At 42.2% G+C, this 23733-nt stretch overlaps 1 protein-coding gene and 1 long non-coding RNA gene across 22 annotated transcripts in view; one reads left to right on the top strand and one right to left on the bottom strand.

The window, feature by feature from the left end:
• Window positions 1-4321: 4321 nt before the first annotated feature.
• The window catches only part of LOC118397396 (solute carrier family 13 member 2-like), a 19938-nt gene continuing 526 nt past the window's right edge, over window positions 4322-23733 (bottom strand). The window contains exons 2-15 of one of the 7 annotated variants that reach the window (XM_052467533.1): window positions 22371-22499; window positions 20857-20993; window positions 20480-20727; window positions 17064-17126; window positions 16415-16595; window positions 15861-15983; window positions 15329-15538; window positions 14975-15084; window positions 10319-10434; window positions 10061-10222; window positions 9624-9761; window positions 8099-9300; window positions 7858-7905; window positions 4322-6959 (exon numbers count right to left, since the gene is read on the bottom strand). In XM_052467533.1, coding sequence (XP_052323493.1) covers window positions 9166-9300; window positions 9624-9761; window positions 10061-10222; window positions 10319-10434; window positions 14975-15084; window positions 15329-15538; window positions 15861-15983; window positions 16415-16595; window positions 17064-17126; window positions 20480-20727; window positions 20857-20993; window positions 22371-22499 — 1752 coding nt within the window. In that variant the 3' untranslated portion in view covers window positions 4322-6959; window positions 7858-7905; window positions 8099-9165. The remainder of the gene's footprint in view (window positions 6960-7857; window positions 7906-8098; window positions 9301-9623; window positions 9762-10060; window positions 10223-10318; window positions 10435-14974; window positions 15085-15328; window positions 15539-15860; window positions 15984-16414; window positions 16596-17063; window positions 17127-20479; window positions 20728-20856; window positions 20994-22370; window positions 22500-23733) is intronic. The other 6 variants (XM_052467536.1, XM_052467531.1, XM_052467532.1 and 3 more) reach the window with 6 other exon arrangements.
• Window positions 10441-13091, top strand: LOC127908675 (uncharacterized). Of its 15 annotated transcripts, none has more exons than XR_008067950.1 (3): window positions 10441-11013; window positions 11075-11144; window positions 11180-13091. It is a non-coding gene; the product is annotated as an uncharacterized LOC127908675 (long non-coding RNA). The 15 variants fall into 15 exon arrangements; XR_008067949.1 differs by having other exon boundaries at window positions 11075-11214; window positions 11250-13091; XR_008067945.1 differs by having other exon boundaries at window positions 11075-11424; window positions 11460-13091.

The following is a 23733-nucleotide window of genomic DNA, read 5'->3' as shown; positions in this document are numbered from 1 at the left end:
ATCTACAATGTATTACATATCTACAGTATGTTACATATCTACAGTATGCTACATATCTACAGTATGTTACTTATCTACAGTGTATTAAATATCTACAGTATGTTACATATCTACAGTATCTACAGTATGCTACATATCTACAGTATCTACAGTATGTTACATATCTACAGTATGTTACATATCTACAATGTATTACATATCTACAGTATGTTACATATCTACAGTATGTTACATATCTACAGTGTGCTACATATCTACAGTATGTTACATATCTACAGTGTGCTACATATCTACAGTATGCTACATATCTACAGTATGTTACATATCTACAGTGTGCTACATATCTACAGTATGCTACATATCTACAGTGTATTACATATCTACAGTATGTTACATATCTACAATGTATTACATATCTACAGTATGTTACATATCTACAGTGTATTACATATCTACAGTATGCTACATATCTACAATGTATTACATATCTACAGTATGTTACATATCTACAGTGTATTACATATCTACAGTATGTTACATATCTACAGTGTATTACATATCTACAGTATGTTACATATCTACAGTGTGCTACATATCTACAGTATACTACATATCTACAGTATGGTACATATCTACAGTGTGCTACATATCTACAGTATACTACATATCTACAGTATGGTACATATCTACAGTATGTTACATATCTACAATGTATTACATATCTACAGTATGTTACATATCTACAGTGTATTACATATCTACAGTATGCTACATATCTACAGTATGTTACATATCTACAGTGTATTAAATATCTACAGTATGTTACATATCTACAGTATCTACAGTATGCTACATATCTAGTATCTACAGTATGTTACATATCTACAGTATGTTACATATCTACAGTGTGCTACATATCTACAGTATGTTACATATCTACAGTGTATTAAATATCTACAGTATGTTACATATCTACAGTATCTACAGTATTACATATCTACAGTATCTACAGTATGTTACATATCTACAGTATGTTACATATCTACAGTATGTACATATCTACAGTATGTTACATATCTACAGTATGTTACATATCTACAGTATGCTACATATCTACAGTATCTACAGTATGTTACATATCTACAGTGTATTAAATATCTACAGTATGTTACATATCTACAGTGTATATACATATCTACAGTATGTTACATATCTACAGTATGTTACATATCTACAGTGTGCTATATCTACAGTATGTTACATATCTACAGTGTATTAAATATCTACAGTATGTTACATATCTACAGTATCTACAGTATGCTACATATCTACAGTATCTACAGTATGTTACATATCTACAGTATGTTACATATCTACAGTGTGCTACATATCTACAGTATCTACAGTATGTTACATATCTACAGTATGTTACATATCTACAGTATCTACAGTATGTTACATATCTACAGTGTATTAAATATCTACAGTATGTTACATATCTACAGTATCTACAGTATACATATCTACAGTGTATTAAATATCTACAGTATGTTACATATCTACAGTATCTACAGTATGCTACATATCTACAGTATCTACAGTATGTTACATATCTACAGTATGTTACATATCTACAGTGTGCTACATATCTACAGTATCTACAGTATGTTACATATCTACAGTATGTTACATATCTACAGTATCTACAGTATGCTACATATCTACAGTATCTACAGTATGTTACATATCTACAGTGTATTAAATATCTACAGTATGTTACATATCTACAGTATCTACAGTATGCTACATATCTACAGTATCTACAGTATGTTACATATCTACAGTGTATTACATATCTACAGTATGCTACATATCTACAGTATGTTACATATCTACAGTGTATTAAATATCTACAGTATGTTACATATCTACAGTATCTACAGTATGCTACATATCTACAGTATCTACAGTATGTTACATATCTACAGTATGTTACATATCTACAGTGTGCTACATATCTACAGTATGTTACATATCTACAGTGTGCTACATATCTACAGTATGCTACATATCTACAGTATGGTACATATCTACAGTATCTACAGTATGCTACATATCTACAGTATCTACAGTATGTTACATATCTACAGTGTGCTACATATCTACAGTATGTTACATATCTACAGTGTGCTACATATCTACAGTGTGCTACATATCTACAGTGTGCTACATATCTACAGTATGTTACATATATACAATGTGCTACATATCTACAGTGTGCTACATATCTACAGTGTGCTACATATCTACAGTGTGCTACATATCTACAGTGTGCTACATATCTACAGTGTGCTACATATCTACAGTATGTTACATATCTACAGTATGTACATATCTACAGTATGTTACATATCTACAGTGTGCTACATATCTACAGTATGCTACATATCTACAGTATGGTACATATCTACAGTATGCTACATATCTACAGTGTGCTACATATCTACAGTATGGTACATATCTACAGTATGGTACATATCTACAGTATGCTACATATCTACAGTATGGTACATATCTACAGTATGTACATATCTACAGTGTGCTATATCTACAGTATGGTACATATCTACAGTATCATATCTAGTATGGTACATATCTACAGTGTGCTATATCTACAGTATGGTACATATCTACAGTATGCTACATATCTACAGTATGTTACATATCTACAGTGTGCTACATATCTACAGTATGCTACATATCTACAGTATGGTACATATCTACAGTATGCTACATATCTACAGTGTGCTACATATCTACAGTGTGCTACATATCTACAGTATGGTACATATCTACAGTATGCTACATATCTACAGTATGTTACATATCTACAGTGTGCTACATATCTACAGTATGCTACATATCTACAGTATGGTACATATCTACATTATGCTACATATCTACAGTGTGCTACATATCTACAGTGTGCTACATATCTACAGTATGCTACATATCTACAGTATGGTACATATCTACATTATGCTACATATCTACAGTGTGCTACATATCTACAGTGTGCTACATATCTACAGTGTATTACATATCTACAGTATGGTACATATCTACATTATGTACATATCTACAGTGTGCTATATCTACAGTGTGCTACATATCTACAGTATGCTACATATCTACAGTATGCTACATATCTACAGTATGCTACATATCTACAGTATGGTACATATCTACATTATGCTACATATCTACAGTGTGCTACATATCTACAGTGTGCTACATATCTACAGTGTATTACATATCTACAGTGTGCTACATATCTACAGTGTGCTACATATCTACATTATGTATATCTACAGTATGCTACATATCTACAGTATGGTACATATCTACATTATGTATATCTACAGTGTGCTACATATCTACAGTGTGCTACATATCTACAGTGTATTACATATCTACAGTATGGTACATATCTACAGTATGCTACATATCTACAGTATGTTACATATCTACAGTGTGCTACATATCTACAGTATGCTACATATCTACAGTATGGTACATATCTACATTATGCTACATATCTACAGTGTGCTACATATCTACAGTGTGCTACATATCTACAGTATGCTACATATCTACAGTATGTTACATATCTACAGTATGTTACATATCTACAGTATGCTACATATCTACAGTATGCTACATATCTACAGTATGTTACATATCTACAGTATCTACAGTATGCTACATATCTACAGTATCTACAGTATGTTACATATCTACAGTATGTTACATATCTACAGTGTGCTACATATCTACAGTATGCTACATATCTACAGTATGGTACATATCTACAGTATGCTACATATCTACAGTGTGCTACATATTGTAGGTATAGGGGCTACTTCACGTAAAGTGTTGCCAGTTTGTTAACTCTGAAATGATGTGTGTCATTACTACAGTACAATACACTAAAGTTTAATCCCACACTTTATTTTTCTCCAGGTAGTGTCGGTGCCAATGATTCAATAAAGCTATATCAACAAACACCACTTGAACATCAGAAGAGAAAGGAAACCATAAGATGGCCATCCCCACTGGAGATAAATGACAACAGACGGACTTACTGTGACCTAAACCTCTTGTTGTGTAGCTTGCCTGCTGCCTCTAATTGGGCCATATCATCAGAATGAATCATACTGCATCTGGAAATCTTATATGTAATCAGTTCAGCAAATCAAAACACATATACATATACATATGAATGAGAACTTTCAATCAATCACCGATTCTGTTACTGTGAGTTTTTATTGTGGTTATTTGGCTCAGGTGCTCACATGGGTGCTCCCTGTACACACCTAAATCAAATCAAATCCAATTTTATTTGTCACATACACATGGTTAGCAGATGTTAATGCGAGTGTAGCGAAATGCTTGTGCTTCTAGTTCCGACAATAATATATAATAATAATATATGCCATTTAGCAGACGCTTTTATCCAAAGCGACTTACAGTCATGTGTGCATACATTCTACGTATGGGTGGTCCCGGGGATCGAACCCACTACCCTGGCGTTACAAGCGCCATGCTCTACCAACTGAGCTACAGTACCCTACAATGCAGTGATAACCAACAAGTAATCTAACTAACAATTCCAAAACTACTGTCTTATACACAGTGTAAGGGGATAAGGAATATGTGATGGTACAGAGATGGTACAGAGCAGCATACAGTAGATGGTATCGAGTACAGTATATACATATGAGATGAGTATGTAGACAAAGTAAACAAAGTGGCATAGTTAAAGTGGCTAGTGATACATGTATTACATAAGGATGCAGTAGATGATATAGAGTACAGTATATACATGTGAGATGAGTATGTAGACAAAGTAAACAAAGTGGCATAGTTAAAGTGGCTAGTGATACATGTATTACATAAGGATGCAGTCGATGATGTAGAGTACAGTATATACGTATGCATATGAGATGAATAATGTAGGGTAAGTAACATTATATAAGGTAGCATTGTTTAAATTGTACACACCTACTTACTGCTTACCTGATAACACCTGACAACAGCAGTCCTGGAAATAACAGAGCTCTGCTTTTACTAGACTGTTAACCGAGGTAAGAAATCCTAGGTGAAGTTGCCACACACAGCCAGGTCAGGCCAGACAAGGTAGCTTGACAACTTTACAGACAATCCTGATGCCAGTGACCTGGCAGAGAGCTAGACGCTAACGTTGTGTAAACTGCCAATACTAAATTATTTTAACAAAGTGATGTTTATAACACATGTAAAACAGTGTTTCTTATTGAACAAGACTGTGGGTAGTGTATGTGGTAATATATGTGGGTAGCTTGATGATGTTTGAAGCCAATGTGAGAGGCAGGTGAGAGAGGTAACATGTTGATGACCTGGTTTACTCAGAAAGAGAGGAATATTGTGTCCTTAAATATCAAGATTTATGAGTTCATGTTTTAAAACTCTAAAAAGAACACTCCCAACCCCCAGGGAACATAAATAAATTTATAACTTAGTGATTCCACTCTTGGCTCATGGTAAAGGTATATAAAATAGATATTTATTTACTCTCCCAGTGATTCAGTGGGAACATCCCAAATGGCACCCTATGCACTTTTGACCTGCGCCTTGTCAAAACTAGTGTACAATGGAGGAAACGGGGTGCCATTTGGGACACATCCTATATGCTATTAAACAGCAGCTGTCTACCCAGCAGACATATTAGAACAATATTATGCAGGCCTCTTATTTTAGCTCTATTTGAAAATAAAAATGGGCATAAAAAACCACAGTGAAAATATAACATGTACCTTATCTTTAACAGAGTGCAGTAGCCTATAGAAAATGTGTGAATGACCTACAGTGCATTCGGAAATATATTCAGACCCCTTGACCTTTTCCACATTTTGTTACATTACAGCCTTATTCTAAAATTGATTCAATTGTTTTTTTCCCTCATTGAGCTACACACAATATCCCATAATGACAAAGTAAAAACAGTTTTTTTGAAATATCACATTTACCTAAGTATTCAGACCCTTTACTCAGTACTTTGTTGAAGCACCTTTGGCAGCGATTACAGCCTTGAGTCTTCTTGGGTATGACGCTACAAGCTTGGCACACCTGCATTTGGGGAGTTTCTCCCATTATTCTCTGCAGATCCTCTCAAGTTCTGTCAGGTTGGATGAGGAGCGTCGCTGCACAGCTATTTTCAGGTCTCTCCAGAGATGTTAGATCTGGTTCAAGTCCGGGCTCTGGCTGGGCCACTCAAGGACATTCAGAGACGTGTACCGAAGCCACTCCTGCGTTGTCTTGGTTGTTTGCGTAGGGTCGTGTGCGTAGCGATTCCTGTGGCGGGCCAGGTGCAAGCACGCTGATACGGTCGCCAGGTGTACAGTGTTTCCTCCGTCACATTGGTGCTGCTGGCTTCCGGGTTAAGTGGGCATTGTGTCAAGAAGCGGCTTGGTTTGGTTATGTTTCGGAGGACACATGGCTCTCGACTTTCGCCTCTCCCGAGTTGAAGCGATGAGACAAAACTGTAACTACCAATTGGATACCACAAAATGGGGGGGAACAGGTGTAAAAAATATATATATATATATATATATAATAATGGTTTAAAAGGCGATGATGACTCACCCGTTATGGAAACTGTGGTAGTAAGTCGTCCGTCACTCTCCTCAATTATCTTCAAGACAGAGTTGCTGGAAGTAACCACCCGACTATGCATGGTACCAGCCTACTACCTGACTATGCATGGTACCACCCTACTACCTGACTATGCATGGTACCACCCTACTACCTGACTATGCATGGTACCACCCTACTACCTGACTATGCATGGTACCACCCTACTACCTGACTATGCATGGTACCACCCTACTACCTGACTATGCATGGTACCACCCTACTACCTGACTATGCATGGAACCACCATACTACCTGACTATGCATGGTACCACCCTACTACCTGACTATACATGGTACCAGCCTACTACCTGACTATGCATGGTACCACCTACTACCTGACTATGGGTACCACCCTACTACCTGACTATGCATGGTACCACCCTACTACCCGACTATGCATGGTACCACCTTACTACCCGACTATGCATGGTACCACCCTACTACCTGACTATGCATGGTACCACCTTACTACCTGACTATGCATGGTACCACCCTACTACCTGACTATGCATGGTACAACCCTACTACCTGACTATGCATGGAACCACCCTACTACCACCCAACTATGCATTGAACCACCCTACCACCTGACTATGCATGGAACCACCCTACCACCTGACTATGCATGGTACCACCCTACTACCTGACTATGCATGGAACCACCATACTACCTGACTATGCATGGTACCACCCTACTACCTGACTATACATGGTACCAGCCTACTACCTGACTATGCATGGTACCACCTTACTACCTGACTATGCATGGTACCACCCTACTACCTGACTATGCATGGTACCACCCTACTACCCGACTATGCATGGTACCACCTTACTACCCGACTATGCATGGTACCACCCTACTACCTGACTATGCATGGTACCACCTTACTACCTGACTATGCATGGTACCACCCTACTACCTGACTATGCATGGTACAACCCTACTACCTGACTATGCATGGAACCACCCTACTACCACCCAACTATGCATTGAACCACCCTACCACCTGACTATGCATGGAACCACCCTACCACCTGACTATGCATGGAACCACCCTACTACCTGACTATGCATGGTACCACCCTACTACCCAACTATGCATGGTACCACCCTACTACCTGACTATGCATGGTACCACCCTACTACCTGACTATGCATGGTACCACCTTACTACCCAACTATGCATGGTACTATTGTAAAGTGGCTGTTCCACTGGATGTCATAAGGTGAATGCACCAATTTGTAAGTCGCTCTGGATAAGAGCGTCTGCTAAATGACTTAAATGTAAATGTAATGGTACCACCCTACTACCTGACTATGCATGGTACCACCTTACTACCCAACTATGCATGGTACCACCCTACTACCTGACTATGCATGGTACCACCCTACTACCTGACTATGCATGGTACCACCCTACTACCTGACTATGCATGGTACCACCCTACTACCTGACTATGCATGGTACCACCCTACTACCTGACTATGCATGGTACCACCCTACTACCTGACTATGCATGGTACCACCCTACTACCTGACTATGCATGGTACCACCCTACTACCTGACTATGCATGGTACCACCCTACTACCTGACTATGCATGGTACCACCCTACTACCTGACTATGCATGGTACCACCCTACTACCTGACTATGCATGGTACCACCCTACTACCTGACTATGCATGGTACCACCCTACTACCTGTTTGTTTGTCCTCTGAGTGACATTACCATGCAATGATCACGGCAGAATGTTACCCAGATTATAACCCAAATGTTTTTATATCTCATTTTATTACCAACTGCCCTGATGACCCTTGGTCATGGAAAGGTCATCCTGTCAGTTGTTCCTCTAATTCTTTTTAAATTTTTAACATTTGTATTCCAACACAGATCGCCATTCACATTAAATAGATGTTTGTTAGTTTGTTGTTGTTTTTGACATAATAATATGTTCAGAGAAACATAAATGATCTCATAGAATACCTTATAATTAAGGTATAACTATTCTGTTCTGTTCTATTCCTCAAACAGACACAGTATTTTCACCTCGTGTCCGCTCCTCTAAACTTAAGCAGATTTGTCTATCCTAAAAAGGATCAAATACAACCTGCATAGTTTAGCTGTACAAAAAACATTTAAATTGATTAATTTAAATTGATTTAATTCAAAACAATCAACACTTTGCCAGAGTGGAGGAGGAGTACCAGTCCAACCGGTAAACAGATACTTTGTGTGTTGTTATATGGAGTGTGTATACAGTAGCAGCTTTAGATCACCCTGAGTAGGTTGACCATCAGCACTGTCTTCTGTTTACAGCCTGCCCCAGATAGAGGTGTACATACAGCATCTCTCCCCTCTTCCCATCCCTCCACTGTCTTCCTCCTCCTCCTTCCCTCCTTCCTTCCTTTCTGGTGTCTCTAGATCAGGGGGTGGGTATGGTGGTAACATTGGCCCAGTCAGGGAAGGTGTTGAGATTGAACATAGCTGTTCCCCAGGTGTTCAGGGCGATGTTGATGGTGATGACACCAATAATGTTCAGCACGAATCCAGCCTTCGCCTGTTGTCAGTGCAGTAAAAAACATGGGTCACAGACAGAATGTTTCACAACCATGTTTTCAACTAGTCTGCATCCAAACTGAATTGCTCCGTTTCACTACTGGTTTCAATTACTCAATCAATCAATCACATTTATTTACAGAATAAAGCCCTTTTTATATCAGTAATTATCACAAAGTGTTTTTTACAATGAAGAGATGACTAGACTGAAATCATGAAGTGAAAAATAACAATTCAGTTTGGATCCAGTACTGTATTTCACTCTATACAAAGTACTGTACGGAGAGAGGTGCGAGGTGAGGGGTGAAGGGTCGTAGGTCGTACCATGTCCATGACTTTGAGGTTGCCATATGAGAAGGCGATGGCGTTAGGGGGTGTGGCCACCGGCAACATGAAGGCCAGCGAGGCACAGATGGTGCAGGGCAGCATGACGTACAGCGGGTGGAGCTTAATGGTTACGGCCTGGGAACAGACAGACAGGGTCACACATGGGTCAAAGGGGTGAAATTAACATTTAGTGTATGTCAGACCAGTGTCAGACCTGGGACCTGGGTCCAGTACACATGTCATATACTTGTCAACCTGTGCTTGATTTAGTTTCCCCGGGAAAATGGAACCAATTGAATAGTCCCAAAATGACAAGCTCCAAACTAAATCTAGCACCACTTAAAATCCAGGTTTTCTAAGTGAACATCTGTGTTACCATGTGTGTTGCCTGGGTGTGGGTATGAGAATTTGTAAGGGATTCTCTCTGCTCTTACCATAGAGGCCAGTATAGGCAGGAACAATGTGGTAGTAGCTACGTTGCTGGAGCACTCAGTGAAAGTGGCGATGAGTAGAGACAGGAGGAAAGAGATGGCAACGGGAGGGATGGACTGCAGGGGGGCCAGACTTTCTCCTAGCCACTGAGACAGACCAGACGTCTTCAAACGGATAAAAAAATATAACGCAAAAAATATAACACAGACAGACACACAGACCAATTCAGACCGACCGACCTAACAACAGACTGACGGTACCTCGCTGCCCCGGGCCAGAGCGAAGCCTCCTCCCACTAGCAGGAGAATGTTCCAAGGCATCTTCTTATGGACCACGTCCCAATTGAGCAGGGTGGGAGGGGCCTTCAGGGGCTTTCCTACAGGGACAAGGCATACACTGGACAATGACACAAGGTTTACAATCACGGTCGTTATAGCCTCGATTCTAGGCACTCCTGAAGGAACTTGGTAGTATGGTAAATTGTATCTCTGTCCAAATCTATATGGTCAGAGATTATATTGTTACAGTGTACTGGACTCTGTCCAAGATGGTACTGTACTAACTTATGCCTTCTTACATTGCTACTCGGGAATCAAAGGCCATCATTAAATCCTAGATACTAAATTGACCCCGAAAGCACTCTTTGCCAGGAATACGAAAACAGAAGTCAAAGAGCCATGACAAGGCACCTCAAAGTCTGCCTCACAAACTCTGCTGCCTTCCACTCCAAACTCTAACTCTTCACTAAGTGCATTTAATCATTGTGACACACATGTATTTACCAAATATATTGAGCTGCCGCCGTTTAGAGGTAGGTGCTGAATTACTGGAGCCCTCTATTTAGAGGTAGGTGCTGAATTACTGGAGCCCTCCGTTTAGAGGTAGGTGCTGAATTACTGGAGCCCTCCGTTTAGAGGTAGGTGCTGAATTACTGGAGCCCTCCATTTAGAGGTAGGTGCTGAATTACTGGAGCCCTCCATTTAGCTGAATTACTGGAGCCCTCCATTTAGAGGTAGGTGCTGAATTACTGGAGCCCTCCATTTAGAGGTAGGTGCTGAATTACTGGAGCCCTCCGTTTAGAGGTAGGTGCTGAATTACTGGAGCCCTCCATTTAGAGGTAGGTGCTGAATTACTGGAGCCCTCCGTTTAGAGGTAGGTGCTGAATTACTGGGGCCCTCCGTTTAGAGGTAGGTGCTGAATTACTGGAGCCCTCCGTTTAGAGGTAGGTGCTGAATTACTGGAGCCCTCCGTTTAGAGGTAGGTGCTGAATTACTGGAGCCCTCCGTTTAGAGGTAGGTGCTGAATTACTGGAGCCCTCCGTTTAGAGGTAGGTGCTGAATTACTGGAGCCCTCCGTTTAGAGGTAGGTGCTGAATTACTGGGGCCCTCCGTTTAGAGGTAGGTGCTGAATTACTGGAGCCCTCCGTTTAGAGGTAGGTGCTGAATTACTGGAGCCCTCAGTTTAGAGGTAGGTGCTGAATTACTGGAGCCCTCCGTTTAGAGTTAGGTGCTGAATTACTGGAGCCCTCCGTTTAGAGGTAGGTGCTGAATTACTGGAGCCCTCCGTTTAGAGGTAGGTGCTGAATTACTGGAGCCCTCCGTTTAGAGGTAGGTGCTGAATTACTGGAGCCCTCCATTTAGAGGTAGGTGCTGAATTACTGGAGCCCTCCGTTTAGAGGTAGGTGCTGAATTACTGGAGCCCTCCATTTAGAGGTAGGTGCTGAATTACTGGAGCCCTCCGTTTAGAGGTAGGTGCTGAATTACTGGAGCCCTCCGTTTAGAGGTAGGTGCTGAATTACTGGAGCCCTCCATTTAGAGGTAGGTGCTGAATTACTGGAGCCCTCCGTTTAGAGGTAGGTGCTGAATTACTGGAGCCCTCCGTTTAGAGGTAGGTGCTGAATTACTGGAGCCCTCCGTTTTGCAGCTTGACCTTGTCACTTATCAGGAGTAAGAACACTAAACTCAGCTTAGGTTACAGAGGGAGAAAAGGAGATATGTATTTATAAGTGTCCACCAGTCATTTATTGATTTGAAAGTTATTTATTTCAGTGTCAGAACAGAGAGTAGAGCCATGTAGGGCTGACCTTGAGGCTAGTGCTATCACGATGCAGCTCCCTCTGATGTTTCTTGGAGTGTGTGTGTGTGTGTGTGTGTGTGTGTGTGTGTGTGTGTGTGTGTGTGTGTGTGTGTGTGTGTGTGTGTGTGTGTGTGTGTGTGTGTGTGTGTGTGTGTGTGTGTGTGTGTGTGTGTGTGTGTGTGTGCGCGCGAGCGTGTGTGAGCCCTGGGAAGTGAGAGTGCTTTATCAGGACAATTACAAAGCACTGAGTAAGCAAGATTGCATTTCTATACCAGGGGTTCTTAAATTTTTTCAGCCTGGTACCCAAATTAGAAATTCCTGCGACCCAAGCTCCTAAAAACATGCCCTATTTTGGGGGACCTCCCAGCACGCGGGCAAAAAATATTTTAGAGGCCCCCTCCTGGAGGAGAGAAACATTTTAGTTTTAAAGTTAATTCCCTACAATTCTACACATTTTGCCATGTTAATATGATATCTGCGAGTGGCTAACAAAATCAATGGGGACAGAGGTCAGGACCCCTGGGCACGTGCCCTGCGTGCCCGGGCGCTATTCGGCCATGACTACTACAAGTTTAGATAGCTGGCTAGACTAACTTACCAATCTAAAAAATGTTTCCGCCAAAGTTGGCTCCCCTGCCTGTTCGGGTGGTGCTCGGCGGTCGTCGTCACCGTCCTACTAGTCGCTACCGATCCCTTTTTCGTTTGTCTGTTGGTTTTGTCTTATTAGTTTCACCTGTGTGTATTTTGGTTTAATTAGCTTCCCTATATGTAGTTTGACCCGCCCTTGTTTTGTGCGGGATTGTCTTTTGTTACGTGTGTACATATTAGGTTGTGGTGTATTTTGTTTTCTATACTGGACGCCCTGTGGTTTTGGGTTGTCTGGTATAGTGTCCTGCGCCCTGTATTTGATTGGGCTTATCAGTTTGGTGTGCAATAGTAAAGCACTTTACTCCGTTACTCTCTCTCTGCGTCTGATTCCTGCACACACACCTAGTCCCGCGTGACAGAATCCCGCACCAACAACATGGAATCAGCAGGAGCAGCCGCATCTCCTCTCCCATCGATGGAGGAAAGGGTCCTCCATCACACCAGCGTTCTCCATAGGATTGGTTCGGCCATGGACCAAATGATGGAGAGGATGGATCGATGGGAGAGGAGTGGCCTTCCCACCTCATTACATTTACATTACATTTAAGTCATTTAGCAGACGCTCTTATCCAGAGCGACTTACAAATTGGTGCATTCACCTTATGACATCCAGTGGAACAGCCACTTTCGTGCGTCCTGCTCCCTCCCGGAGAAGAGCGCGTGAGCGCCCTCGTCTCCTGTTTGACTGGGCAAGCTCTCGAGTGGGCCAACGCAGTGTGGAATGGTCCGGACTCGGCGAGGGATCATTACCCAGAGTTCACCCGCCGATTCCGAGCTGTGTTTGACCATCCACCAGAGGGTCGTGCGGCGGGTGAACGGCTGTTCCACCTGCGTCAGGAGACGAGGAGTGCGCAGGGCTTTTCCCTGGAGTTCAGGACCTTGGCTGCAGGAGCAGGGTGGAACGACAGGGCCCTGATAGATCATTTCCGATGCAGTCTCAGGGAGGACATCCGCAGAGAGCTAGCATGTCGTGACACCACCCTCACACTGGATGAACTCATTGACATGGCTATCCGTCTCGACAACGTGCTGGCTGCCCGCGGGCGTTCGGATCAGTTCCTGTCGTTTCCACTTCCCAGCCCTCCTGCCCCTATCCCTATGGAGTTAGGAGGGGCAGGTTCGAGGGGGACCGGAGGAGGAGTGTCCTCCTGCACCAGTTGTGGTCGGCGAGGGCACACGGCCGACCGGTGCTGGAGGAACTCGTCTGGGAGTCGGGAGGGCAGGCGGAGCACTACTCGGTCATCCCAGGTGAGTCAGCACCAGACTCACCCAGAGCTTCCTGTCGGTCATATGTATGTGTTGACTTCTTTCCCTGGGCTTCCCTCTCTACAGCATAAGGCGCTAGTCGATTCAGGCGCAGCTGGGAATTTCATGGATCGTGGGCTCGCGTTAAGGCTAGGGATTCCCCTGGTGTCGTTAGACCTACCTTTCCCCGTGCAGTCCTTAGATAGCTGACCATTAGGGCCAGGAGTAGTTAGGGAGGACTTTTAGTCCCCCCAAAACATAATGTCACGACTCACCATTAACATGTCCAACCCATACTTTAAGAAATAAACACACCCATGTCAAATCAAATTAAAAAATGTGGTCACATACACATGGTTAGCAGATGTTAATGCGAGTGTAGCGAAATGCTTGTGCTTCTAGTTCCAACACTGCAGTAATATCTAACAAATAATCAAACATTTCCCAATAACTACCTAATACACACACATCTAAATGGGTGAATGAGAATATGTACATATAAGTATATGGATGAGCGATGGCAGAGCGGCATAGGCAAGGTGCTGTAGATGGTGTAAAATACAGTATATACATGTGATATGAGTAATGTAAGATATGTAAACATTGTAAATAAAATACAGTATATACATGTGATATGAGTAATGTAAGATATGTAAACATTATTAAAGTGCCATTATTTAACATGACTAGTGATCCATTTATTAAAGTGTCCTGTGATTGGGTCTCAATACAGTATATACATGTGATATGAGTAATGTAAGATGCGTAGACATTATTAAAGTGGCATTATTCAGAGTGGCATTGTTTAAAGTGACTAGTGATCCATTTATTAAAGTGTCCAGTGATCGGGTCTTAATGTACTCACCACTCAAAGATATATTGACAAAAAACACACACATGCACAAATGTGCATACACACACACACACACACACACACACACACATACCATCCTCAGAGTACCCGCCACATCTGGGTAGTTGGGATGGGATCACAAAGAACAGCGTTGACATCAGCATGGCCACTGTGCCATCAGTGACATACCTGGGACATATACATCTACATATAAACAATGTCTCTCAGTCCCACTCAACATGTCCCTATGTATTAATACGGTAATTACATAGACATGTACAGTGTAATTACAGTTTATGTATATATTATGTGTATAGCTGTATTTGTTGCTTACAAAGAGCAAAGACTGGGAAACACAGCTGAAAGCTATCAGATAAAAAAGAAGCGAGATAACCAGGCAGAACCACAGGGAGTTACAACACAGAACATACTGATATCTATGACTCACGGTTTGTCCTTGTTGAAGAGCACAGCGGCCCAGCCGGGCATGAATCCTGGTTCTCTGGTGAACCAGAGCAGGACCAGCAGGACAAACAGCACCAGGATGCATCCCTCAGCGAAGGACACACTGCCCAGCTTCTTATACTCATTCTTTATCACCCCGTACGCCTCCTTGTCACCATCTTTATTCGTTCCACAGCCAAACAACTTCTTCATGCTGTGGTGAATGGGCCAAATTGATCTCTTTACAGTACTGTATAGGACGCTGGGTCTAATATAGGCTTTTATCCACTTTGTCTGTAGGTCAATGTCTAACATAAATGGATATCTACATAAGTGATATATGACCATAAACCATTGTCTTCTATTGTTTACTATGCTTAAAATATTGCATTTTGATGATTGGATATGTTTGTGAATATGTCCCCTGTCAACAAGGATTGCAGGCACATAATCACATTGCTTCGGCTTCCTGCCAAGAGACAGTGTTATGGATGTTATTGACTGGAGGTAAAACATAACAGTAAAGAAGGACTCACTTGCAGCCCAGGTACATAAACTGCAGCCACAGCCAGGAGATGATCAGCATCAGAACCATGTTGGGGAAGGAGAAAGCAAACCAGCTGGCAAAGTTGATGATGTCTCCATTTCCTGGGAACAGTCTGTGGGGAAAGAATGATAGAATGATAGAATTAGAACTAGCATCAGTTACATGAACATTCCAAAGGGTACTGTACTGTAGGTACACCTAACATGGCCGCCTGGCAGTGCACCCACCAAAAAATGCTGCATTGAACGGGAATGTGCAGGGAATTCTAATTCTATCGAGGAAGTGACAGAGATGTTAGCTAACTCCCAAGCCAAGGAACTACTGTACAGTCAGTGTATCCAGCCTTGTGCTTTAGCTGCTGTAAACAAAGTACACTGGGCACTGCAGTTTTCCCAGAGAAGAACAGTTGCTAAACCAGTGTGCAATACTCTATCCACACACAATAACCCTTTAATGAGAGCTACTCAGATGGTTATCATACTGTATTTACTTGTAATAATACGCATACATTGTAAGCCTTTATAAACAGACATATCAACATACTCGTCGACCTGTCCTTTGAGGATGAGGTTTGGGGCGGTGCCGGTGAGGGTGGCTGTACCTCCGATGCTGGCAGCGTAACACACACTGAGACTCATGCCTTTATCAAGTTTCAGGTACTTAGCCTCCCTCTTTAGCCTCCTCTCCCTCGCCTCCGGACTCTCCTCCACCTCTGGCTCGGGCTCTGGAGGGAGAGAACCATGGGTCAGCCAATCAGAATGTTCAGGGGTTAGAGGTCAGTCTGTCAGATGTTTTCCTAAGGGTAACTAAGGAATTAGGGCAAATATTTTCCACCTGTTGTTTTCAGGGAGTCTGAAACAGGGATGATATAGAATATGATGTACAATATGTCTGAGTCAGTTGTATTCCATCTTAGCCAGATGAGAGAAGTCGAAACAATCTTGTCTTGAACAGACAAAATCAATAAGGTCACATCCTGAATAAGCTTATCAATATCTCTTACTTACTTCTGTTCCTCTACTAAGATGAATGATAAAACAATTGACAGAAAGGTGTTTCAGGGAATCCACAACAGGTGTGAATGAGGTGTGTTAGTCCTTGGCTGGAACAAAAGCCTGTCCACCCTGTGGGTTTCAAGGACCATGACTGAGGAACACTGATGTTGAGAGAATACACACTCTATTCTACTTACCTAACTGAATTCCATTCTTCATGGGCTTGACATCCTTTGTACATTCAGTAGTACATCCATCATCTGCCAAATAAGGGAGATATCATTTATTACAAAAACAGAAAGATGTGAATCAGCTTGTGATTGTGAAAGCTCATGGCGAACTTATGGACACATAGTCGACCTTGCCAAGGCTTTCGACTCTGTCAATCACCAGATTCTTATCGGCAGACTCAGTAGCCTCGGTTTTTCGGATGACTGCTTTGCCTGGTTCACCAATTACTTTGCAGACAGAGTTCAGTGTGTCAAATCGGAGGGCATGCTGTCCGGTCCTCTGGCAGTCTTTATGGGGGTGCCACAGGGTTAAATTCTCGGGCCGACTCTTTTCTCTGTATATATCAATGATGTTGGTCTTGCTGCGGGCGATTCCCTGATCCACCTCTACGCAGACGACACCATTCTATATACTTTCGGCCCGTCATTGGACACTGTGCTATCTAACCTCCAAACGAGCTTCAATGCCATACAACACTCCTTCCGTGGCCTCCAACTGCTCTTAAACGCTAGTAAAACCAAATGCATGCTTTTCAACCGATCGCTGCCTGCACCCGCATGCCCGACTAGCATCACCACACTGGATGGTTCCGACCTTGAATATGTGGACACCTATAAGTACCTAGGTGTCTGGCTAGACTGCAAACTCTCCTTCCAGACCCATATCAAACATCTCCAATCGAAAATCAAATCAAGAGTCGGCTTTCTATTCCGCAACAAAGCCTCCTTCACTCACGCTGCCAAGCTTACCCTAGTAAAACTGACTATCCTACCGATCCTCGAATTCGGCGATGTCATCTACAAAATCGCTTCCAACACTCTACTCAGCAAACTGGATGTGGTTTATCACAGTGCCATCCGTTTTGTCACTAAAGCACCTTATACTACCCACCACTGCGACTTGTATGCTCTAGTCGGCTGGCCCTCACTACATATTCGTCGCCAGACCCACTGGCTCCAGGTCATCTACAAGGCCATGCTAGGTAAAGCTCCGCCTTATCTCAGTTCACTGGTCACGATGGCAACACCCATCCGTAGCACGCGCTCCAGCAGGTGTATCTCACTGATCATCCCTAAAGCCAACACCTCATTCGGCCGCCTTTCGTTCCAGTACTCTGCTGCCTGTGACTGGAACAAATTGCAAAAATCGCTGAAGTTGGAGACTTTTATCTCCCTCACCAACTTCAAACATCAGCTATCTGAGCAGCTAACCGATCGCTGCAGCTGTACATAATCTATTGGTAAATAGCCCACCCATTTTCACCTACCTCATCCCCACAGTTTTTATTTATTTACTTTTCTGCTCTTTTGCAGACCAATATCTCCACCTGTACATGATCATCTGATCATTTATCACTCCAGTGTTAATCTGCAATATTGTAATTATTCCCCTACCTCCTCATGCCTTTTGCACACATTGTATATAGACTCCCCTTTTTTTCTACTGTGTTATTGACTTGTTAATTGTTTACTCCATGTGTAACTATGTGTTGTCTGTTCACACTGCTATGCTTTATCTTGGCCAGGTCGCAGTTGCAAATGAGAACTTGTTCTCAACTAGCCTACCTGGTTAAATAAAGGTGAAATAAATAAAAATAAAATAAAAATAGTGGTACCAGGCTGTATTTTAGTTTGAGAATGGCTTGAGAAACCTAGAACGGATGGTGTCGAGGCTAATGGACACAAAACAAATTATTCTCAACACACACACACATACAGTGGGTCAAAAAAGTATTTAGTCGGCCACCAATTGTGCAAGTTCTCCCACTTAAAAAGATGAGAGAGGCCTGTAATTTTCATCATAGGTACACTTCAACTTTGACAGACAAATGAGAAAAAAAATCCAGAAAATCACATTGTAGGATTTTTAATGAATTTATTTGCAAATTATGGTGGAAAATAAGTATTTGGTCAATAACAAAAGTTTATCTCAATACTTTGTTATATACCATTTGTTGGCAATGACAGAGGTCAAACGTTTTCTGTAAGTCTTCACAAGGTTTTCACACACTGTTGCTGGTATTTTGGCCATTCCTCCATGCAGATCTCCTCTAGAGCAGTGATGTTTTGGGGCTGTTGTTGGCCAACACGGACTTTCAACTCCCTCCGAAGATTTTCTATGGGGTTGAGATCTGGAGACTGGCTAGGCCACTCCAGGACCTTGAAATGCTTCTTACGAAGCCACTCCTTCGTTACCCGGGTGGTGTGTTTGGGATCATTGTCATGCTGAAAGACCCAGCCACGTTTAATCTTCAATGCCCTTGCTGATGGAAGGTTTTCACTCAAAATCTCACGATACATGGACCCATCCATTCTTTCTTTTACACGGATCAGTCGTCCTGGTTCCTTTGCAGAAAAACAGCCCCAAAGCATGATGTTTCCACCCCCATGCTTCACAGTAGGTATGATGTTCTTTGGATGCAACTCAGCATTCTTTGTCCTCCAAATACGACGAGTTGAGTTTTTACCAAAAAGTTCAATTTTGGTTTCATCTGACCATATGACATTCTCCCAATCTTCTTCTGGATCATCCAAATGCTCTCTAGCCAACTTCAGACGGGCCTGGACATGTACTGGCTTAAGCAGGGGGACACGTCTGGCACTGCAGGATTTGAGTCCCTGGCGGCATAGTGTGTTACAGATGGTAGGCTTTGTTACTTTGGTCCCAGCTCTCTGCAGGTCATTCACTAGGTCCCCCCGTGTGGTTCTGGGATTTTTGCTCACCGTTCTTGTGATCATTTTGACCCCACGGGGTGAGATCTTGCGTGGAGCCCCAGATCGAGGGAGATTATCAGTGGTCTTGTATGTCTTCCATTTCCTAATAATTGCTCCCACAGTTGATTTCTTCAAACCAAGCTGCTTACCTATTGCAGATTCAGTCTTCCCAGCCTGGTGCATTTCTACAATTTTGTTTCTGGTGTCCTTTGACAGCTCTTTGGTCTTGGCCATCATGGAGTTTGGAGTGTGACTGTTTGAGGTTGTGGACTGGTGTCTTTTATACTGATAACAAGTTCAAACAGGTGCCATTAATACAGGTAACGAGTGGAGGACAGAGGAGCCTCTTAAAGAAGAAGTTACAGGTCTGTGAGAGCCAGAAATCTTGCTTGTTTGTAGGTGACCAAATACTTATTTTCCACCATAATTTGCAAATAAATTCATAAAAAATCCTACAATGTGATTTTCTGGATTTTTTTCTTCTAATTTTGTCCGTCATAGTTGAAGTGTACCTATGATGAAAATTACAGGCCTCTCTCATCTTTTTAAGTGGGAGAACTTGCAGAATTGGTGGCTGACTAAATACACTACTTTTTTGCCTCACTGTACATACATACATACACACACCCCGCCCCACACACACACCACTTCCTCTTAACAACACACACATATGGTAATACTGTTCTCCTTGTCACCCATATCAAAGGTTTGGTTGTCCTGGCCCTTAGGTATCCCAGTCCCGGGCCCGGCCCCCCTGAGGGAGATCAGGTCCATCTCCCTCTCCTCTGCCTGGGCCTCTGTGTCACACAGCTGCTTCAGCACAGCATTAGAGATGGGCAGCATCATGGCAGTGGAGGCTGTGTTACCGATCCACATGGACAGGAAGGCTGTGGTGCCCATGAAGCCCATCATCAGACTGGAGAGACAGGAAGGGGAGAGAGAGACCATTTAAAAAGGAAACAGATAATTCAACATTAGGCTATCAGAACACTAGCCCAAACAGCTCTGTAATAGGAGAATTAAAACAGGTAAGGGGGTCTCTTACAGGGCAGGCTTAACCCCAACTAGGAGCAGTACTCTGAGGGCGATGCGTTTGTGAAGGTTCCAGTGTTCCACAGCTGTAGCCATCAACAGCCCTCCGACGAACAGCATGTTAGAATCCTTCATGTACTGGGTACACACCTGGATGAGAGACAGACAGGGGGGTTCTTAATGACTGTACTGGCCTGAGACAGGTTCTGCTTAGAAATACCATAATAATACTAAACATGGGATCAACAGTAAGGACTTTATCAACAGTACTTACACTACCGTTCAAAAGTTTGGGGTCACTTAGAAATGTCCTTGTTTTTGAAAGAAAAGCACATTTTTTGTCCATTAAAATAACATCAAATTGATCAGAAATACAGTGTAGATATTGCTAATATTGTAAATGACTATTGTAGCTGGACTTTTAATGGAATATCTACATAGGCGTACCCAGGCCCATTATCAGCAACCATCACTCCTGTGTTTCAATGGCACGTTGTGTTAGCTAATCCAAGTTTATCATTTTAAAAGGCTAATTGATCATTAAAAAAAACCTTTGCAGTTATGTTAGCACAGCTGAAAACTGTTGTCCTGATTAAAGAAGAAATAAACCTGGCCTTCTTTAGACTAGTTGAGTATCTGGAGCATCAGCATTTGTGGGTTCGATTGCAGGCTCAAAATGACTAGAAACAAAGAACTTCTGAAACTCGTCAGTCTATTCTTGTTCTGAGTAATGAAGGCTATTCCATGTGAGAAATTGCCAAGAAAACTGACAATCTTGTACAACGCTGTGTACTACTCCCTTCACAGAACAGCGCAAACTGGCTCTAATCAGAATAGAAAGAGGAGTGGGAGGCACCGGTGCACAACTGAGCGAGAGGACAAGTACATCAGAGTGTCTAGTTTGAGAAACAGATGCCTCACAAGTCCTCAACTGGCAGCTTCATTAAATAGTACCCGCAAATCACCAGTATTAACGTAAACAGTGAAGAGGCAACGCCGGGATGCTGGCCTTCTGGCAGAGTTCCTCTGTCCAGTGTCTGTGTTCTTTTGCCCATCTTAATCTTTTATTTTTATTGGCCAGTCTTAGATATGGCTTTTTCTTTGCAACTCAACGCATCCCGGAGTTGCCTCCTTACTGTTGATGTTGAGACTCTGTACGCCTATCTAGATATTCCATTAAAAAGTCATTTATAACATTAACAATGTCTACACTGTATTTCTGATCAATATGATGTTATTTTAATTGACAAAAAAAATATGATTTTCTTTCAAAAACAAGGAAATTACTAAGCGACCCCAAACTTTTGAACCGTAGTGTAGGTGCTTTATTCATACGTCCTCAACACTGTATCTACTAAACCAAGATTTACATTTCACATTTTAGTCATAACAACTGTTGACCTGTTTATTCTGATCATAAAACAGAATCTTGTTTTCTCCATTGCTGAGTCTAGTGGGTGGGTAAGAACCAGTCATTAGGTATGAAGGTGGTTGAGTAGAGAGGGGAGAGGATAGTGGTGTTGGTACCTCACTTGACTCCATAATGCCCATCATAGGGAAGAGGATGACAGGCAGCAGACCGGTCACAGCCAGGGGCATACACTCTGTACACCAATACAGGGCCGTCAGGATGATCACATAGCCACAACTAGCCTCCTGTACACACACACACACACACACACACACACACACACACACACACACACACACACACACACACACACACACACACACACACACACACACACACACACACACACACACACACACACACACACACTGTGAGAGGGCTGTTGTGGTAGGTAGCATACAACAACTATTGTTGTAGGACACACTGTTGTTAAGTCGCTCTGGATAAGAGCGTCTGCTAAATGACTTAAATGTAATGTAATGTAGGACACACGTCCTCTCTCAGGACCATTTTGTTCTCAGTGAACAATCATGTGACACACAGCCAACAGCATCAAAGCACTGACAAGTAGTATAACTATTTTAGAACATAAAGATATCTTATTGTCAACTGTCATACTCTATCAGAACCCAAAATATGAGCTTGTTTAACTCCAATGTTTGTAAACAATGTAATGTAAACACACTCTGTATAGTCTCAAAATATGGTTAAAACTATCATTTTTATACGATGGATGGTCAGTCCTTGCATCCATAGCTCCATCTATGAATTTGAGAGTGGTTATATTTCCCCAGCCCCATCCCTCAGCTTTTACCAAAAGTTTTAATCAGTGACGGGTGAACCTTTGCTGTTGTTTGCCCCTTTAATATATATTTTGACACATGAAGTTAATCAAATTCATTCTTAAAGGGGAAAAACGGGCTTGGATTTTGGAGAAACAAATATATTTTATGACACACGGTAAGCCATTGATGATAAAAGATGAAGAACTATAAACTGCCTGTAACGTGTCTTTCATTCATGATGATTTATTGTCCTAGAGGACAACCGTAACTCACAGGGTACTCAACCTGTAATGTGCATGGTTGCTGAAGCTCCTATCTTACACACACTAAATTACCAGTCTACAGTAGATTCCTGGATATTGGGAAATAATTACAAATGGCACAAATACAATGGAAATGTCATACAGACGTGTAACCTGTCACGAATATTACCGAAGGTGACTCCCCTTCTTGTTCGGGTGGCACTCGGCGGTCGTCGTCGCCGGTCTACTAGCTATCGCCGATCCGTTGTTCTGTGTTCCTTTAGTTCTGTCTAATTGGTAGCACCTGTTTCTTGTTTGGTTGTTAGGGTGGGGTTATATATAGTTTGTTCAGCCCGCTTCTGTTTCATGTGGGCTTATTCGTCTGTTTTGTTGTTTGAGTGTATTTTGTTTGCATTTGGGTTTCACGCTGTCCGTTTATATTTCTGTTCATT

Source organism: Oncorhynchus keta, chromosome 18 (genome assembly GCF_023373465.1).
Source record: "Oncorhynchus keta strain PuntledgeMale-10-30-2019 chromosome 18, Oket_V2, whole genome shotgun sequence".
NCBI classification, from domain to species: domain Eukaryota; kingdom Metazoa; phylum Chordata; class Actinopteri; order Salmoniformes; family Salmonidae; genus Oncorhynchus; species Oncorhynchus keta.
This window is presented reverse-complemented; position numbering and strand designations above follow the sequence as displayed.